Source organism: Eurypyga helias, unplaced genomic scaffold, assembly GCF_000690775.1.
Source record: "Eurypyga helias isolate BGI_N326 unplaced genomic scaffold, ASM69077v1 scaffold5073, whole genome shotgun sequence".
Classification (NCBI taxonomy): domain Eukaryota; kingdom Metazoa; phylum Chordata; class Aves; order Eurypygiformes; family Eurypygidae; genus Eurypyga; species Eurypyga helias.
The window spans coordinates 15400-34685 of NW_010242981.1; the positions used below are offsets into that span (position 1 = coordinate 15400).

Consider the following 19286-nt stretch of genomic DNA (forward strand, 5'->3'; position numbering starts at 1 on the left):
GATGGTGGAGAAGTTGTGTTTGGTGCTGGGAGTTTAGGGGACAAAACCATCCCCGGGATGTGAGTGGGTGGTATCGCTCCTGGACTCAAACGGGAGGTTGGGGGTCAGAGTAGCACCTGTGGGTGTCGTGGTTTAACTCCGGCTAGCAAAATACCACGAAGCCGCTCTCACAAATCCCCTTCCCACAAATCCAGCACAGGGGCACAGTGATAGACCCTGCGCCACGGCTCCAACATAACTGGCCACCCAGCAGATCGTTCCCTGCTAGAAGTTTGGGACTGTCCTTTCAGAGTAAGGCCCAAACCCTGAAGGACTCGTAGACGTGAAATGTTTCAACACTCAAACTGTTTTCACCAACTGCACCCCGGGGGAAACTCCCTGTAAACAACAGCATTGGTGTCCCACTGGAGTTGGTGACGATTTCGGTTTCCTGGCGCGGTGCCCGGCAGGCAGTGGGTGGTGCTGGGGAGGCTGACACCTGTGTTTCCTTGTCATCTTGCAGCTTGGCCTGGAGAAGCCGGTGCAGACGAGCAGTCGGTGCGTGGTGGGCTGCGCCGTGGACTGCCGGCTCTCAGCGTGGTCGGCCTGGTCGCAGTGCTCCCACACGTGTGGCGCCGGCGGTGAGTCCTCATCTGCCCTCCTGCCCCCTCTCCCCCTTCACACACCCTTCAGCAAGGCAGAGCAGATGGGACCCCCACTCCCAGGAGGCTTTACGCAGCCCCCAAGCATGGGCACAGAGCACAGGGATCGCCCCGAGCCCCACCGAACCCTTCGGAGGTGATCTTTGGACACTCGAGGTCCTGAGGTGTTGGGGTTTTGAATAATACAGGCTATTTTCAAAGTACTCAAAAGTGAAAAATGCAGTTTAGGAAACCAAGTGGACAGATGCCTGGAGGATTATTTTACTAAATTAATTCAAACTCTGAGAATTCAGTCATAGGCACCATTAACCCTAGAGACAGGAGGAATACATAGAGCTAGCGAAAATCTCGGTAGAGTTACGGGATTCTTAAGAAATGGATAAATAACTAAATACGAATTCCTCTGGTGAAGTTACTTTTAATAACATAATTACATCCCATTGAAGAAAAAACATTAAGACTATTTTTCATCATTTAGTATATCCCTCTGTCTACATCTTGTATCCACATGTCCCTTAACACTGGTGTGACTCCAGTAACTTCAGCGGGGTTTTCTATAGCCAGTAATGCTCACCAGCATCCAAAAAGTGAGAGGATTAGGTCCTTTTTTTTGAACTTCATATGATTTAAAAGCCCTTTCAGTATTAATACGAGGAAATGCATTGAAGCTTTTATTCAAAATAAGCTCATGACATTATTTCCCAAGCTTCTGAGGTCCATTAGATGTACAGCTAATGGTCTTGTAAGATTTGAGAGCCGTAATGTATATTTGAATCAAATTCACTTAAGGTCAAAAAGAAAAAAGTTCTTAACTTCCATAAAGTGATTCCTTCAGATGGATTTCGGAGATCAAAGCATGTTACAGAAAAAAGCTTAAATTTTGGATTAGTGGTGTCTATTCTTTGCTGAGCTTTTAGCCCTTTTGTAAAGTAGCATTTTCTTAACAGAAATGAGTGATTCGTAGGCAGTGTTTTAACAACAACACACTAGTAATACTATTAATTCCAAATTTTATTTTTTCTTCAAAATCCATTTTGGAGTTTTAATGCTCGTGTTGCTGAATGGACTGAAATTATTCTTTTGAGTGTTAAATCACGTACTAAAATAAACAGAGCTGTGTGTAGAAAAGCAAGCTGTAACTTCTTTATGGCTTTTTAGCATGCTAAAGGACCAGCTCATCCTGTATAATGCCTGAAGGTTTTTTGTCCTGAGCTGTTACATTGCATAGTCTGCACGGGGATGTACTCAGAATAACACTGTGTCTCGTATTCTGCTTCTGCTCCTGAAATGTTTATGTAAATCCTAAAGACTGGTTAAAGAGCTGATGGTTCCCAGGGCATGTAAGGAGCAACCAGTTACTTCATGTCCTAAAGCAGAGCTGGGCTTCTGCAGAGGAAAACGGGAAACATCCGTGCCCAGCCAAAGCAGACCTCAGCTCTTCCTGGGAGTGTGCTGGCCTAAGGCTATTGAACCACACAGTCATGCCCCGGCTCAGCTCAGTATATGGCTCATCCTCTGGCCCTCGAAGATCGCAACTCCGTTATACTGCTGACTAGAGAGCTAGCTCGTGCGGTTGAGGACGCGGATGAGTACAATTTAAAAGCTGGAGATACTGTTTTGTGAACCTGTGGCAGCTAAGCAGCTGGGAAAGTCTTAAAAATTGTACCATAAGGAAGCCCAGTTTTTCTCAGTCCTTCTCTATGATTTGAATGGATTTCCAGGGACTCAAGAGTCTTCTGAGTCTCATCACAAAGCAGGAGCATCAATGAAACAAAAGTACTGTCCCTTCGAGTCATTCCGAGCGTGTGGTTCATTTGACTGCAGCCCCAGCCCTGATCTGAGTTTCGCTGCAGCAACCAGCAAGCGTGGAGCTCTACCTCAAACATCCGTGATGGAGGCACCTTGGCACCAGTCCGGCAGCCGTGGCCTTCGCGTGGTTCCAACAGCAGAAAGACCAGCATGTCACCTTCTTCGCTGAGTTCCAGTTGGTTACAAATCCTGCTTGATGATGGTATTAACAGAGAAGACGTTAATTGTGTACTCACCCACAGGTGGTACTTCCCCGGTGAACACAGCGAGGGTTTCCTACCTGAAGGGTCATAGTCTGCAGTACCTTTGAAATCATCACGAGTTTCTCACAGCCGTTTGTAAGAATAGGATGAAGCCTCAAAGTACACAGGGAAAACCAAAGGATGACAGTGAGTGAGTCATGGGAATTGGCTGTAGTAAATACTGATCCGTCTTCCCTTTGCCAAATAAGCAATTGTCCACTCTTTGGTAAAGCTAAAATCTAGGACGTAGAGGCACGGTCCTCCAAAATAATTCAGTTGTGTGCACCATTACTGGCTCTGCTCACAGTAATACTCTGCTTTCCTGGCTTTTCTTGGAGAGCGTGTGAAGGCCCTGCTGAAGTACTCTAAACAACTTCAAAGAGAAACATAATTTAAATATCATTCGGATCAAAATTTAGTGTTGCTGGATTTATGATTTCATTTGTTTCTGAACTCAAGCATTGTTGCTAACATTTTTATTCTGTCCATCTCTTCCAGTAACGGTTTGCTGTGATATATTTTAATGGATGATACCTTTCTCTTGCTCAGGTTTTTTTTTTTTTTTACGGAACAACGCATTTAAGCATGAAGTGTTGCGGCTGTGTATGTGGCACTGACAGCTAATATGGTTCTGGTACACAGCAGCCAAAGGCAATATATTGATTTTTATAAATGATGATGAGTAAAGTAGATCTCTCTTTCCTGCCTGCACTGAGCCTACGGAGATGTGTAACTGATATTTGCCTGTTGCAGCTGTAGTCCTGGGCAGCATCTGTTCAGGATGCTGGCTAGGGCTTTAGGCTGACATCGGGTTATATATTACAGTTCCTCATATCAGTTGCTGTGCTGCTATGAAAAGATGTATAGTCCCGCGTTAATGGATGATGCTCCCACGGCCTGATTCAAAGTTACTGCAAAGATGTTTGGTACAGATAATCCCCAGCAAATTGTATTTCCTTTGTTAAGGCAAATGAATACATGAGGATGCTGCATTTTTCTACTTAAACGTTTTCCAATCCTGTATGATTTCTCCCAAGTTGTCTAACAGGAGTGCTAAATAGTACAAGAACACCTAAACCCATGCTTTGCCACTTGTCAAGCTGACTTCATCAGATAAATTATGGGACTTCCTGAGTTACCCCGTGCTGAACACGCTGCCAGGCCTGGCTCAGTCCTCAGAGCCCAGAAGAGACCACAGCAGGTTGCAGAGATGTGCACCCCAATACCCACTGACCCATGAGACAGAAATGAGCGGGACAAAGATGTGCACCACTGAAAGATGTTCTGGTTACATTTTCCTCTGGTTCATCACCAATTTGAGAAAACCTTTTTGTTTTCACCTGCTGATGGAGTAACTTCCGTGGCTTTCTCTCGCTACTCCAGCTGGTTAAGCTCTGGTGTGATGGTGCAGGGAGGTGTTGCTGGAAGAGGGGCCACCAAAAGCTCTCCCAGTGCTGTGGATGCCCCTGTGCCTGCTGGTGGGACTGGCAGTGGGAAGAAGATGAAAAGCCTCATTTATCACCCTTTACTTATGACTTGACCTAACCTGACATCCAGCGCTGTAGTTAAGTAACTTGATCCCTGTGCTGGTCTTGCAGTCGCTTGATGGGATTGTGGTTTATATGCTCCACGCACGCTCGTCAAACAGATAACAACTTGTCAGTAATTTTGACTGGGGTGAACTCCAGTCATCTTGTTTTCAGCCTCAACGCATCATTTCATGGGCATAAAAGGCAAGGAATGACAAGATTGTTTTGGGCTAAAAAAATCTTATTCTTCTGATTTGAAAATATATGATCCTGTGTTTCTAAGATGGAATTTTAGCCGCTGATGTAAACCAGGATTTTAAGTGACCAGCATTAACAAGAGTAGCCTCTTTTGTCCTTTCAAAACTAATGACAAATTTGAGGTTGTGAAGAAATACTTATTTTCAATTTTCAGCACACTTTCTGTCTTAATTTTCAATCATTTAACACTGCAGAGCAGAGGAAACAGAGATGTGGCCAATTCATGGGGAAATTAAAGAAACAATTAGGATTTCTTTGACTCTTCCAGAGTTTGTATTGGAAGAAAAATAATTTCAGATGCAGTGAGATCCTGTTTTCCATAGGCAGCAAAAGATAAGGTATTTTAAAAGTAAAGATGGGTAGTTTTGTGACTACTTGAGTGGTAACTGGGCACCTAGAAAATATTTATGGAGTGATTAAAAAAAAAAAAAAATGAGAGCTTTAAGAAATTCACTGCAGTGACCATACAAAGAAAGGTTTCAACGAAATTTCTTTCTTCGGTGATTTATTCACAGTATAAAAAGAAAGTGATAGACTCAATGAGTCAAGCACCAGCTGACCATTGTGAATGTAGTGAGTTTAAATGGTTTGGATAACCAGCTGTAGGAAAACAAAATGTAAATAAATACAGAACGGTTGTTAATTCCTCTTAAAAGGAAAACCGTGTTTTCCATTCAATGATCTTCCCATTTACATTTTGCTAGAAAGATGTTAAACAGAGTGTATGAAAGGAAATTATTTCTTTAATTAAAATAGCCTGATGAATGCTTCAGGCTTTGGAGTCCCTCCTAATGAAATCAGGTCTTGTAAGCTGAGGAGATCTCCTTTTCTGTAGCTGCCGTTTTGGGAGCTGGTGCCTGGCCGCAGAGCTCCCTGGCCTGGGTGAGCTGTCTGCCCCAGGACATCCCAAAAATCCTGCAGTCACCGCCTTCCCATGGCTTCCCAAAGGGCCTTCTCCATTGCTGACCTGTCCTCGGTATTCAGAATTAAGAAAAATCTGGCAAATTTGGCCCATCACTGTAGAGGAAGAAGCAGCTGATGGTGGCCTGTTGGGCAGGGGAGGGCTGCTGTGGGCTTTGCTGGCAGCGGGCTGGGCGTTTCTCTTCACTTGCTCTGACTTCCGGTGAACCGCAGGAGTTTTTTACCACTCCTTTCCTCTCAGCTGGTAGGATTTTTTTCCGCCTCCTAATGTATCTGATTCCATGATGGCTGAATGCACAGTCATGTGGATAAGAGCTTTTATCATCACTTCTCTTACCAACTCCCCAGGTCCGGGGGATTAGAATTGGAAAAGGAAGAAGTGTTAAAATTGGTTTAAATGGGTTTAAAAATGGAATTCAATGGGTCAGAGCAAGGGAATAGCATTCTAAAGGTAAGAGAGGCATACTAAGGAATCTGTCGGTAGCTTTTCAGGTGTGTCTGCATTAAATTCTTATTTGCTAAAATGTTTTTGGAAACCCTGCTCCGTAGACAGTCACGCTGGATGTTATCGGAGATGTACCTTAAACCCCGCTGCGGTGCCGTTAATTAAAAAATGCGCGCATAAATAGCTGGGAGAAGGCTCTGGCTGAGTATCGCAGCCTCCCCACTTGGCAGTGGTGTTTGCTTCCCCCCCAGACTCCCCTCTGCTCACCACTGCAGCTGACGCCTGCGGTACGAATGGGAGAGCTCCACCGCAGCGCGTTATCCCTTTCCTTTTCAGCAGGTTACCAGGCGCATGTGTGCGCCCTTACGGCCCAGGCCTTGGATTTTTTAACTGCCCTCAAACCCCTGCCTATTGAAAGTTAGGGCAGAAATTTTATCCACTGCACAATCTTCTGCATCCCGTTGCATAAAGGCTGCTTTTATTTTCTTTTCCCCACCACTTTTTTTTTTAATTGGAGGCAGGATTCTAATTGAAACATTTTGAGTGAAAACATTCCTGGACATAAATGGACAGCAAAGGAGACAGAAATGGAATTGCTGTAACTTTAATGAATATATTCAGTTTTATTATTTCAAAAGTAGTAACATAATTGCTTTTTCCATTCAGTAGCTGAAGAAGTTTTCTCCAATAATAAATAGGATTTTAATGGAAATGGCAGAAGTGGTTATGGATGGTAATAGCCACTAGAGTGTTTGCAGTTTTCAAATTAGATGCACATAATTGCTCATAAAAAGAAAATTCCATTTGTTAAAAATCTCTGGAAACATATTGAACGTGTAACATTAGAAATGATGCTGCCACGGGAATTATTTTCTTGTCATATTTAATAATCAGGATTTAGTCAAGTATTTAAATGTGTTGCATAAACAAATAATATATTTGGAAAACATACAAAACTGTGTTTAAAAACTGTGTTTGAAAATATCAGTGTCTGCATCGCTTAGGCTTAGCATTTGCATCCATATCATCCAAATAGTCTTCCCAATTAATTGCTTCTTTAACAGGTTTTTAGTGGTGGAAAATGAGCTAGGAATACTGATAGTTCACAAAACCTGCTTTTCTTTCTTTCTTTCTTTCTCTGCTTCTCCTTCACCGTGTCCTGTCTTCTCCCCTCGCCTAGGCCAGATGGTGCGTGGGCGCACGGTGGTCCTGCGGGCAGCGGGTGAGGGCAGACCCTGCCCGGAGCAGCTCACCCAGCACCGGAGCTGCCCGGTGAAGCCCTGCTACAGCTGGCGGCTGGGCCCGTGGTCTCCCTGCCAAGTCCAGGTACAGCTTCCCTCTGCGCTCCCCGGGGGCTCCTGCGGCCGGGGTGAACGACAGAAATCATCGTTACAGGGCAGAATTGATTGAGGGCGCCGTTCGCGGGTCGGAGGTGTCTCTGTGGCCGTTGAAGGCGCTGGTAAGACCCGTAGGAAGGCAGGGGAAGTTCAGGAGCGGTAAACCTCTGCACCTCATCTTCCAGCCATCAGCGGCGATTTATAGCAATACGGGTTCAAGTACCGCGAGCTTATAGAGGTATTAAAGGAGATTTATGGAGTAAATGTGCTTGAGTGGGCACAGTCACAGCGACCTATAATTTAATTATATAAAGTAACTCTAACAAGAAAATAGATACTCTAGATTTAAGAGAGCTTAGCCTTTTTATCTTTTTTCTTTTTCCCCCTTTTTGGTTTTTTTTTAATACTGTATAGCAGGTCTTTCCCCACAAGGTCTCCAGTACAGTAGGGTGAGTTATTGTATGAAGTGCTGGTTTCTACTTGCTCCTTAGCCTGGCTATCTTTTTAATGATCTAAAAATGGCTGGATTCAGTTGCAATGTGCTGTACCTCTGCTCGGCCCCGGAGCCGTCATTTTTTCACTGCCACTGACTTGCATCAGGCTTGAATTGACTTTTTCTTCCCCTCTATGCCTTTTCTTCTCTCCTTATCTGTTAGATCACATTTCCAATATTAAAACCCATTAGTCGGTAACCCGGTTTAAGGAGAGGTGAATCTTTCACAGGGAGGTTTCTCGGGCAGAGTGAAGTCCACTCGGGCTGCCTAAAGCCGGCTTTGCTGAGGTGGTGGTGGGAGAAGCATGGTCGAGGTGGAGAAGGGCCCTGTCTGGTCCCAGGGGACAGGACCTGTGCGTGGATCTGTGGCTGCCTCTCCACATTATACCACGTAGGATGTTGAAGCCAATAATCCACGTATAAACACATCCCTTGAGTTTTCTGCTCTGCCCTCTCCCGTGCCGCAAATGCCTTGAATACCTACCTGGTTTCTAGATGTGGTAAATGGACACGTAGCAAATACAGCGGGTAGCAGAACAGATACCCAGAATTTTCCCAGGTTTTTCCCAAATGAATTCTGCAGCGTGACAGTCTTCAGACAGTCCAAGATCGGAGAAGCAGAAATATATTTATATTTTATGTAATGAACAACAGCTCATTGCAACTTAGGAATGTTAATGTGGTCCTTGTATGTACTGCACTCACAATTTATTTAGGTGTAGCATAAATATAACAAAATGATAACATCAAGTGATACTTAATCCAGCTAACATAAGCAAAGTCTGTTACACATTAGGGAAGAGACCTTCAACCATAGGAGCTAACGTAGCTGATAAAAGAATTAGTAGGGAAGCTGAATTAACACCCTGGCATACTCCAGATAAATAATACATTGTGCAGATTAAAAGTGTGCACAGAACCCAGCTAAATTTCAGCTCAGAGCACGTAATCACAGCCTTCCCTAACCCAGATACCATCCCGCGCTTTCAGTGAGATAGAGCCTGCTCCTCTCATTAAATTACTGTGATGTAGTTTCTCTACCCTTGGCTTTGTTTTGGAGAGGAGCCATTTTATTCATGTTCAGTTCTCTTTAATGAGGTGCTTAGGAATTAAATGTAGTTCATAAATACAGGGTGATTTATTCCTGTGCTTTACTGGAAAAGAAGCTTAAGCTTACTTTCTAAAGAAAGCTTCCAGAACTCCTGTTTTCAAGGATGCTTTGTTAAATAAGGTAAATGCATCCTATGGTGAGAGCAAAATGCATATTGTGGAAGTGTCTGCCTGTATTAATATAAACAGGACATTTAATTAAAAGGCTAAAATATTTCTTCCTTGTACTATGAGATAACCGAGACCGCATTTCTTAATTGTAGAAGGACTATTTTATGCTAAATTGACTTCATGTGAATAATTAGAGGTGTCTGCATGTTTAGGAATAGAGCCCGCTAAGTGTTCTGTATTGCTGATTTTCACAGTATGGAAATCAGTGCGTTGCTCTCCAGGTAATTACACACGTCAGAGGCACACCTCTGTGGGTGTGGGGCCTTTCTGCTGCGTTCAGAGGGATGCTGAACTTGGGAAATAGTCAATGCACCTAATCTTAAAGGGTCACATTACGTTAATAATTTTCCTACTGGAGCTGAATTGGTTTACCCCAGTCAGTTTTTTTAAAAAAAAAAAAGGCAGCATCTGGCACTGTTCATAATTTTTCCATTAAAGGAATATAAGTGAAGTGCTAGATATTATCAAGCACTAGCTGCCTAACATTCATAGGAAAACTAAAAGGCTAAGAAACCGTCCGTCCTTGCCACAGTTTTATACAAGCAGTCCCTTAAATGTGGTCGCGCAATACTTCCTTATTGAAGAAAAATTTTACCTGATTAAATGCTCGTTAATCTGCGAAAGCTTATTAACTAAATGTTTACCTCAAATAATTGGGAACACACATGAACCCCAGTAAAAGCTGAAAAGGGAATTCTCTTAAAGGCATGTCTGGGCAAAGCATCTCAAGGGCTGTTACCTCTTGTCCCTAGACTAGTGTGTGTCGTGGGGAAAGCATCGGAGGGGTTATGTGAGAGGAGGTTTGGGTAGTTGCTGCCTTATGTTAGTGTGTTGGTCAATTCAAAAGACACCTGGCTGTTAAAACACCATCCTGGTGTAAACCTTCTCCTTATTTTATGGGGGCAGGGAGATGAGAGGTGAAGGCTCAGCGCAGACACTGCTGGAGGGACCCGTTCCCCAGGCTGTATTTAGGGGTCCCAGGGTTGGTTCTGCAAACTCCACAGGGTCAGCATAGACATTTTTGCAGAAATGGAAGGAATCCCCTCTGGAAGTCAAATCCCTGCATATTTCCTGACAGTAGCATGTGACTCGAGGCGAATCCTGGTCCTAGACAAACCTCAGGTGGTCGCATTGTCCAAGGAATAGCATTTAGAGTACAGATTTGATTCCCTGACTAACTGAATATGTGATCATCTCCTTGGCAGTTCTCCTCTGCTTAGCAGCTATTCCCTGCATCCTCAGTGTGCCATTACTGCAGCAAACTTCCACTGATTCCACACCTATTAATTAGACCTTCAAATGTATAATTTTGGGGACATGAATAATTTTGAAGATGATAAGGAAGTTAATGCAGTGCTCCTGCATTGCTTATGAACTTACCAAACATACCAGAAACCATTTTCCTCTATAAATGACAGGATGGCATTTTATCTTTTAAGTGTGCTCAATTGATTGTAAAAACACATAGCAGGTCTTGAAAGAAAGCAAGCAATTGGAAGCCACGGTTAAAAAGCAAACCTTTATCTTTGGAATTGTTTGAGAGTACATGGTTTCTATTTATTTTTTATTCTAAACACTGGAAGATATGAATGTATTTCCAATATTGCATGATAGAAAATGAAGAATGTTCCAGGTGGAGTTCTGTAGCAGAGACTGCTGTACAAAAAATGTGTTGTTTTCACCTATTATTTATATTTATATCTTGGTATTCACAGAACTATTTATATATTGATATGCATATGAATACTTGCATATTGTTTATACAGGAATACCTATCTTTTTAAAACTTTTTTTGTTCTTTCCAGTAATCTTGAGTCATTCCTTGAGCCACTTTGAGCTGGAAATACACTGCAGTTTGATTAGTGCCCATTTCCCCCGAGAATTTTCTCCACATTGTCTTCTGTTTGCACCAGCCATCTCTGAGAGCTCCAACCCAATTGACAGCTGCATGAGTTATTCACACACCATTAATCTCAGACCGCAATAGAGGTTTTGGTAGTGAAACAGTAATTTAGAACAGTAAGTTACATACTGACTAAAGTGAAACATGGTGTTAAAAACTTGAAATTTGGCTGCATATAGTAAATCTCCACTAATACTTCTCTCAGATGCCTTTGATTAGCGACTGCTCTGAGCTCTAAGTACAGCTAGTTATGCTCTTATTTCCACCTCATCGTGGGTCTGCAGCAGAAGGGACGGTGAGAATGGAAAAAGCTACCAGGTGTGTGCAGGAGAGCAATCCTTGAGATTCCTGCTAGCAAGCAGAAATGCACTTAGCAGGGTCCATTCTGTTCTGCAGATGAAGTCCATTATTTTAAAAGAATCCACTGCCAAGCGATCCAAAGGAGCTCTTCCCTTGGTTATATAAAAACAATGTTTCATTCTTCTTCTCAAGTCTTATTTCCTTAATTTTGTAAAGTGCCATTTTTGCGAGGCTTGAGGCACACATTCCTGAAGCATCATGCAGGTGTAAGGTATGCACCTCAAACATCATTGCGGCTCTGCTCTTCAGATGAGAATGGAACAATTCCCGCCTCTAGAAGTAGCCTCTGTGCTTCAGTCTTACGGCATCCTCAGCCCTCGATCATCGCTTAAGCCGAACAATATTGATTTTCCTGTAAAGGAAGTTTATTCCGCAAGTAGTTTGATGTATGGCTGAGTAATTCAGAATGGGGCTGACGAGCGTGGAGTGGCTCAGATGGAGCCTCCTGCTGCTTGTTCAGTTGGGGTTCAGGGCTAACGGGCTGTGCCTGACTTCTGATGATGTTTCGGTAGAGCTTGTGGCACGAGTTGGTGCTCTTTGTCTGCTTCAGAACCAATAGGTCCCTTCAATAAATAACAAAAACAGCCTAGTGCACAATATCCCTTGCAGTCTCATTACGTGTGTTGGAGGATTTTTGGTGTTGCGGGGTTTAAACCCTGTAGTGCTGCTGTTGGGCTGTGTCATCAAAGGAGGTGCATAGAAATCTCCATTCCAAGGCTCTGCTCTTGCCCTCTTTAGAGAAGCCAAAAATGTCTGTGTTCATGTAGCCGGGCACTTGTTAAGAATCAGTAAATTCACTAGCTCTAGTAAAAGGCGTTCAGGCTGACCCCAAAGACGATGTTCATCTTTCGTGGTACCCACCTCTTCTGCTTTGGTTATGGCACACTTTGCTGTGTGGCTCTGCCTCTGAGCTTCTGTAGAGATGTGTAAGGGGGGATCTCCATCTGTGTTCCCAAAACTGGGGATACTCTTGCAGTCCAAAGACCAAACTTGTTATCTTTGAAGTCTTTTTAGGCAGAATCAATTGTGTTTCTTCTTGTCATCTGTTAACACCAGTGGTGTGTGTCTCTGTTCCATTCTGTCATTCCGTAGGGTGGACATTGTGGAGATGGATTGCAAGTCCGCAACCTCACGTGTGTCGTGCACGATGCCTCTGTTTCTGCTATATCCAAACCCGTAGAAAATGCGTTATGTGGTGAGCTGCCATCAAAAGAGAGTGCGCTGCAGTTACCGTGCTCTGTGCCTTGCCCAGGTAAAGTCTTTGGAAAGTCCGAGTGTGTTTCTGCCTGTGATAGCTGTCTGAGATGGAGATGCTTCAGTAGTTTTGAGTAGTCAGCTGTTGCAGTAAGAGTTTGTACTTCAGCAGATAAGGTAAATGTTCAGTCTGCTGTTTCTAGATCCCCTGAAAAAGGTTTCTTTTGGTTTTTGAGAAAATGAGATTCCCCATGAAACAGAAAATCTGAATATTGCATGCCACTGGGCATATTTCACTATTGAAGCTGTTGTATGCTTAGGTTCCCCTTATCCTTTAAGGCTGATTCCTTTTGAAACCCTGTGGTTTATTCTTTCAATGTGCAGGTGACTGCCACCTGACGGAGTGGTCCGAGTGGAGCTCCTGCGAGCTCACCTGCATCAATGGCAGGAGCTTCGAGACAACGGGTCGCCAGTCCCGATCCAGGGCATTTGTCATTCAGTCTCCTGAGAACCAGGAGAGCTGCTCCGGACAAGCAATGGAAACGCGGCCTTGCTCAGGTAGCGTGGCCACAAGTGCTGTTCCTCCAGTGCAGTCTGGTTTTGTGGCAGGGTGAAACCTAACTGGTATTGATATTGCAGGAGGGAAGTGTTACAACTACCTGTGGAAAACCAGCCTTTGGCAGGACAACGTACGCACGGTGTGGTGCCAGCGCTCAGATGGAGTAAATGTCACAGGTATATCCAAAAATTGCTATGCACATCTATGAATGAAAAGTCTCCATCCAGGTTTTTCTTCTCCTGCATCAGTTGCTGAGAGGGCAGTTGTACAGCCTGCCTGGCTCCTCCACAGTTTCAGTCCAGATTTGTGCAGGAGCTCAGCAGCCTTGCTGTCAGGTCAACATCACACATGTCGTTACATGACAGCGTTTGGGTGAGCTACTCCTACTGTGGGGTTGGTCATGGGAAGGAAGGAGTGTATGTGTACTGCAGGGGCTTCCTGGGCTTGCTTGCACAGCTGTTAGTGCAACCACCCTGTAACTGGGGAGAACAGAAGAGAGCATCACACGCGTGGTAGAGAGCCCAGTTTCTGTACCTCTTCATCTATTCAACACGCAGGCATCTCAAATGGCTCAAACTGTGAGATTCCTAAAAAATGCCCGCGCAGGATGAAACAGGAAATTCATGGTCAGCCCTTTGAAGCTCCACAAGAGATTGGCAAAGGCAGTCGGGCTCGCACGTCCTCCGTAGGATCTCTCTCAATATGCACAGGGTGAATGAGGAGAGAGTAGAAATGAAAATGCAGATGTTCTTATCTAGTTCTGTTTATAATGACTAGCTAAGATAATAACAAAAGTTTTATGTGCAACGGTTGACGAGTAGTTAAGATCTCATTAACATGTTTTTATTCCTGTTGAAGCACAGACTTCCCCAAGTGAGGATGGGCAAGGGCGTCATGTGGATTATGTCTTCTTATGTAGATAAGACATTAATGAGGACACAGAAGATCTACATCTAATTCCCGATTCTGTCCCCAACTTCCTATGTGGCCTGTGGCAAATTGCTTAAATCTGTATATCTCTGTTCCCCATTAACAAGATGGGTATGATAATAATTCCGTGCCTTGTTAAGGCAAATTAATTAATGCAATGCCTACAGATATTATGCTAATGTGCTCAATAGCCTAGTGTTTAACTATATAAAATAAGCAAGCAAGCACACTTCTTACACTCTGGTGTTCCAAATCAAAAGGGTTTTAAAACATACCTTTGAAGGGACTCAGCATTTTCTTTTACAGGAGGGTGTGCTCCTCAGATGAAGCCTGCAGAAGTTCGGCACTGCAGCCCAGCGTGCAGAAAGCCCTTCTCCTACTGCACACAGGTAATTGCTTGCTGCAGAATGTGCTGGAGAAATTAACAGCGCAAAATCTAGTCAATTAGCTTCTGTGTCTTAAATGCACGCCGGGACCTAGAAAACAGTTCAGCGTGTCCATGGTACCACCTCGAGGAAGTTGGGGGAATTTCAGTCTGAAAGGAAACCATCATAAACCTGCAAAAACGAATGATGGGAGTATTTACGTGGTGTTACAAGTTCAGTTTTGTTCCGTGGAGGGGTTTTGGATCATCTTGGTTTAATTTCCATTGAAGTCTATTGTACTGTATTGTAGAAAACAAGCTTTTTAAGACTTCTGTAAAAGAGGAGATAAAAGCATATGTCCTCTCCTGCTCCTTCACGGACATCGAAAGTCCCATGAGTATAGGGAAGCTGTAGCACGTGATCCCACCATCCCCATTGGGCCTTCTAAGGCGAAACCTGGAAGCAACCTGTTTTGCTGAAATACTGAGCATTTTTGAGCCACTGCCACTTCTCTGCCTCTGAGCAAACGGGAGCCCCGGGCTTACAAATGTCCCTTCCTGCAGTACCGAGCTACAGAGTAAGAGCTTCCCAAAATGCCTTAACTGTGTGAGAACTGTGATGGAGTATAAAACCCCAAACCCTTGAAACAGCCAATATATTATTTATATTTTTAAAAAAGCCTCCACAGCTCTCAGCTTCAGTTGAGGATCTGGTGGGACAAATTACTGTTGCGAACTGGCTCATGGGCAATTGAATGTGGCTGAGAGGGTGGTCGTGAGAGGGCTGCGAGCCTACAGGATCATAAAAACCATGCATAAGCATGGATTTGTAAGCTATAAAAACTCTTGAGACTTCATCTTCTGTCCAGAATAGCTCAGGATCGTGTCTGTCAACAAATGCAGCAACAAAACTGATGTCAAAGGTTAAATTCTTAGCACAGAGATTGTGAATCAGTCGCCTGTCGGGATCATAACCAAGGGTATTAGATCCTCAAGACCGTCATTGTAATTACAAGAGAATTAGCGAAGAAAAACAATCTAAAAAAGCTGTTTTAAAGTAGTGATCCAGAAAACAGGCCATCTATTTAGCAAACCACAGACTTCTAAGAAACCTAATGAATAAGCTGCCCTGATGCAGGGCGGTGGATATTTGGCCCTAAGAAAGCAAACTTCATTTTGGAAAGCTCTGTGAAATACAGAGAGCGCAAACACGTTGGGAGGGTTTGGATCTGAAGTGGGATTGTTTCTTGTTCATATCTTCTAATGCCCAGCAGAGTCAGTGGGAAAATGGTTATTGACAAAAGGAGTTTGTATGGATGTCTGTTAATAAGCCTGCTAGGATGAAAATGTTTGCATGTTGGGCTTCTCTGTAATTACTGACTCTTTTTCAACCAATTCCCCAAATATATTTTGGCTTTTTGAACTGAAATGGATTTGTGGGCACCGGTTACGGGCTTGTTTGGTTTGGTGGTGGGGAAGTTGCGTGTGCAGGGTATGCCTTGCGGTTTCTTCACAGTTTGCCTACAATTTGCACTGTTCTGCTATTTGGTTTAATACTGAATTCCCTTTTATTGCCTAGAGAGGAGTCTGCGGTTGTGAGCGAGGATATACGGAAATAATGAGATCAAATGGTTTGCTGGATTACTGCATGAAGGTACCAGGTTTAGAAGATAAGAAAGCTGATGTTAAGACCATTGCTGGAAAAAATAAACCTGTCAACTCAAAAATGCATGACATTTTCAAAGGATGGTCTATTCAACCTTTTAATCCAGGTGAAAAACTTAAATATGAATGGAATAAATTGTCTTTACAACGTTTCTGTAGAAGAAAGGTACAAGCTTTGTAGATCATAACATCAGAGATAGTGTCTGGGAGCTGCAGAGCAGCCTCCCACTTTCTAACTCGCATGCCATCTTTCATTCCTTTGTGCCTATACAGAGTAATCACAATCTCTTATGCTGAGAGATAGAAAAGACAGAATGAAGCAATAATATTTTGCAAAAGTATACTCATATGTGATTTGGGGAGATGCTTAGAACTATTATCTGATGATGTTTCTAAAAGTAATATGTTTGGACCAGGAAAGATATTGATCACTAGCGCTTCAGAAGATTCAGAGCAGAAAGTACTTAAGATTTCATTAAAGAAAACATAGGTTGTTTCTGGCCATATTTCAAAAGTATGTGAAAAAAACAGCAGGGTAGAAAGCGTAGAGTTTAGAATTGTAAGTGTTGAAGCTGAGACATTAGAAAACGCCCCACAAAAAGCAGGGAAGCTGCCGTGCCCACGCAGGGCATCCCTGGCCGATCTCTGACTTCCACACCCTAAAGCGCTTCCCAGTTGGAACCGCGTACTGGATGTGCCTAGACTGGTCCACAGGACTGGTGCGGAGGCTATAATAGCCCATAACCATTTTGAATGTTGTTTTGCAAGATTGATTTATTCAAAATAAATTTCTAAAGTGCAAATAGGACTTTGAAATGGGAGACAAAGGTGTCAGTTTTCCTGAAATGCGTTAATTCTCCCATATTTCAAATACTGGCCTTACCCCTCTTCTGCTAGCTGGCACTGCGTTTTTTTCCTATTAGTTTGTAATGAACACGGGAGTTTAGCAAACATGTAACAAAGGGTTCTGTTAGGGGATTCAGGGAGCCATAATTCTGTCTGATATATGTGATCACACTTTGAATGTTACATTTACATACTTGATTTGCATACAGTAGTTAACCTTTGCGTTGACAGTCTCCGAGCTAATAGAGCTCGGTCCAAAGCCTTTTCAAGTTGGCTGGTTTTCGATCACACCCATCATCCAGGAGCCCACACAGTTCACCAGCGGTTTGAGTCACAGGTTTGGGGTTAATTGCCTTTTTGTCAGCATCCGTGGCCCTCTGTAGGCTGCCTTACTTAGGTGTCAGGTCTTCAGCTGGTACCTTTACGGGGTTAGGAAAAGGGAGAGAGGTGTAGGTGGATGCTGCAATTCTCTCCTTTTAAATCAGCATTCAGGGCTGCAGCCCTGAAAGCTTCTGGTGGGCTTGACCTCAGTGCAGCATCTGTGAGCCAGTTCTCCCCCAGGCACTACAAGAGAAATAAGGACTAAAGAGCTTTTACAGAACATGGTGTTATTTAATTTTAAGGCAGAAATGTTACAGAAACAATGTATGGGAAAGGAATAAATGTGCCCCATGTGTGACAAGTGTATCACCAACCCTGTGGCATCCTGCAGGTAACTCTTCAGTCTGTATGTGCCCTTCAGACCCCAGCTCAAGGCTGGTGCTCTTCAAATCACTCCCCTTTGTCTAACTTGACAAAATATGTAATTACTCCCCTTAAACAGGCTTACTAGTCTGGGGGGTTGCAATAATTGCTGCTAGCTGAGCCAGGAAACTGCTGTTACCTACCAGTTACGCTCTTGATAGCAGGTCTGTGGTGAATGCTCCCTGTATGGTTGGCATTTACTGCCCTTCACTCCCGTAGTCCTTGACATTTGTGTATGTCTAAGGACTTATATCTGTCAGTAAAAGTATACGTGCCTTCCTCCTCTTAATTTGTGATTTCCCTTCCCGTTTTCAGTTTGGAACACAAACTTTATTATGAATTAATGAGGCTGATGGTTTTGTTCTTTTAAATGCTCTGCAGGAGTGCACAGAACTGGTTTTGAATCAGGCTGTGTTTTTCCTTTCTTTACCACGCTCTAGGAGGCCAGAGTTCAGGTGCAGAAACTTTTTCCAAGTTGAGAGGCAATTTAAATAGCATCGTTGAAATTGTTGGATGACATGGTCCAATGCCTTTATGTGGGTGATGGAGAGCATAGCTGCCTGCCTAGCAGACGTGGTGGGATGCCTTTCTGTGGCTGTGACAGTCCCTTTGCAGGACTGCTAAGGCCATCTTGGCCATCTCCAGATGGGAGGGTGACAAATTTCATACCCAAACTTTGGCAAAAAATTAAAGAAAAACCCAACCCAGCCCTGACAAGTTGAGTTCTCCCGTGGGAGATAGGCTGTAAGTGTTTTGAGGAGAGAAAACCTGTGAGAGGTACTCAGCCATTCCACAAAGGCTGGAAGAAAAAAAGAGAAAGAATGAGATCTGATTAAATATTTTTCGCTTTGAAAAAAATCATCAAATGTAAAATGTAAAACAGGCTCAGCGATTGTCCCGTGAAGTAACTCCCCACTCGCATGACTGAGTTTGAAATGGCCTCTGTCAATACATGTCTGGGGGCACGGCGCAGGTTCCTTTTCCTGTCTCCGGTCTGTATTAACGGCTCCGTTAGTGTGAATCGGCTCAGACTACTGCTGCATGGAAAAAAACACCGTCACTTCTCCCCACGAGGGAAGCTGTACAGCCAGAACGGAGCAAGAAGTAGAAATATTGATCTTTTAAAGATTGTTATTATTAATGCAAAGCTTGTAAGTCAAGGCCTGTCCAAATGACGTCTTTTGAGAAGGAAACGTTTCAACGCGCTCAAGCCCACGTGCACATGGAGGGGTTCTTGCAAGGGTTGCAAAGTGGAGACCCTGTCGTTGCAACCCAAAGAGCCCTATCAAGAGCCTTACCTTGTCTAAAAGCCTGATATGTGTCCTGCTGCCCAACTAGAAAGCTCTTGCACAACTTTATCCCTATTACAAAGTGTATTATTGTTTTTATTCTAAGCTGAATTTATTTCCATTTGCTGCCCAGGCGTTTTTCAGCTCTAAGTAGCTTTTTCACTTGCGTTCGCTGGTGTTTGCCCCAACTGACCCCCAGGTCTTTCCAGAGAACAATCCCGTCCTTTCTCAGCCCTCTTTACTTTAGGCTAAACATATCAGGTATTACCTGCGTTTCTGTCTGGGTCAGCTCAACATTGAACTGCCTTTGCCAGAGCAGCCACTGGGGCTCCTGAGCCGATGTACTGCAATTATCTCGTGCCCCTGCTCCTTCCACGGGCAGGAGCCTTGGCCGGGTTGTAATTCTTGTGCCAGGCTGCCTGTAATGAACTGCAGGAGCTCAGCCAGAGGGAAGCTTATGAAATAATGCTGCTTTG

At 43.7% G+C, this 19286-nt stretch overlaps 1 protein-coding gene across 1 annotated transcript in view; it reads left to right on the top strand.

Moving 5' to 3' along the window:
• Window positions 1-19286, top strand: part of LOC104507824 (thrombospondin type-1 domain-containing protein 7B-like) — a gene marked incomplete at its 5' end in the record, with an annotated part of 35267 nt that overhangs the window by 13772 nt on the left and 2209 nt on the right. The window contains 7 exons of the mRNA XM_010149235.1: window positions 503-620; window positions 7026-7171; window positions 12312-12471; window positions 12798-12971; window positions 13053-13148; window positions 14209-14291; window positions 15846-16038. Of these exons, the coding sequence (XP_010147537.1) occupies window positions 503-620; window positions 7026-7171; window positions 12312-12471; window positions 12798-12971; window positions 13053-13148; window positions 14209-14291; window positions 15846-16038 (970 nt within the window). The remainder of the gene's footprint in view (window positions 1-502; window positions 621-7025; window positions 7172-12311; window positions 12472-12797; window positions 12972-13052; window positions 13149-14208; window positions 14292-15845; window positions 16039-19286) is intronic.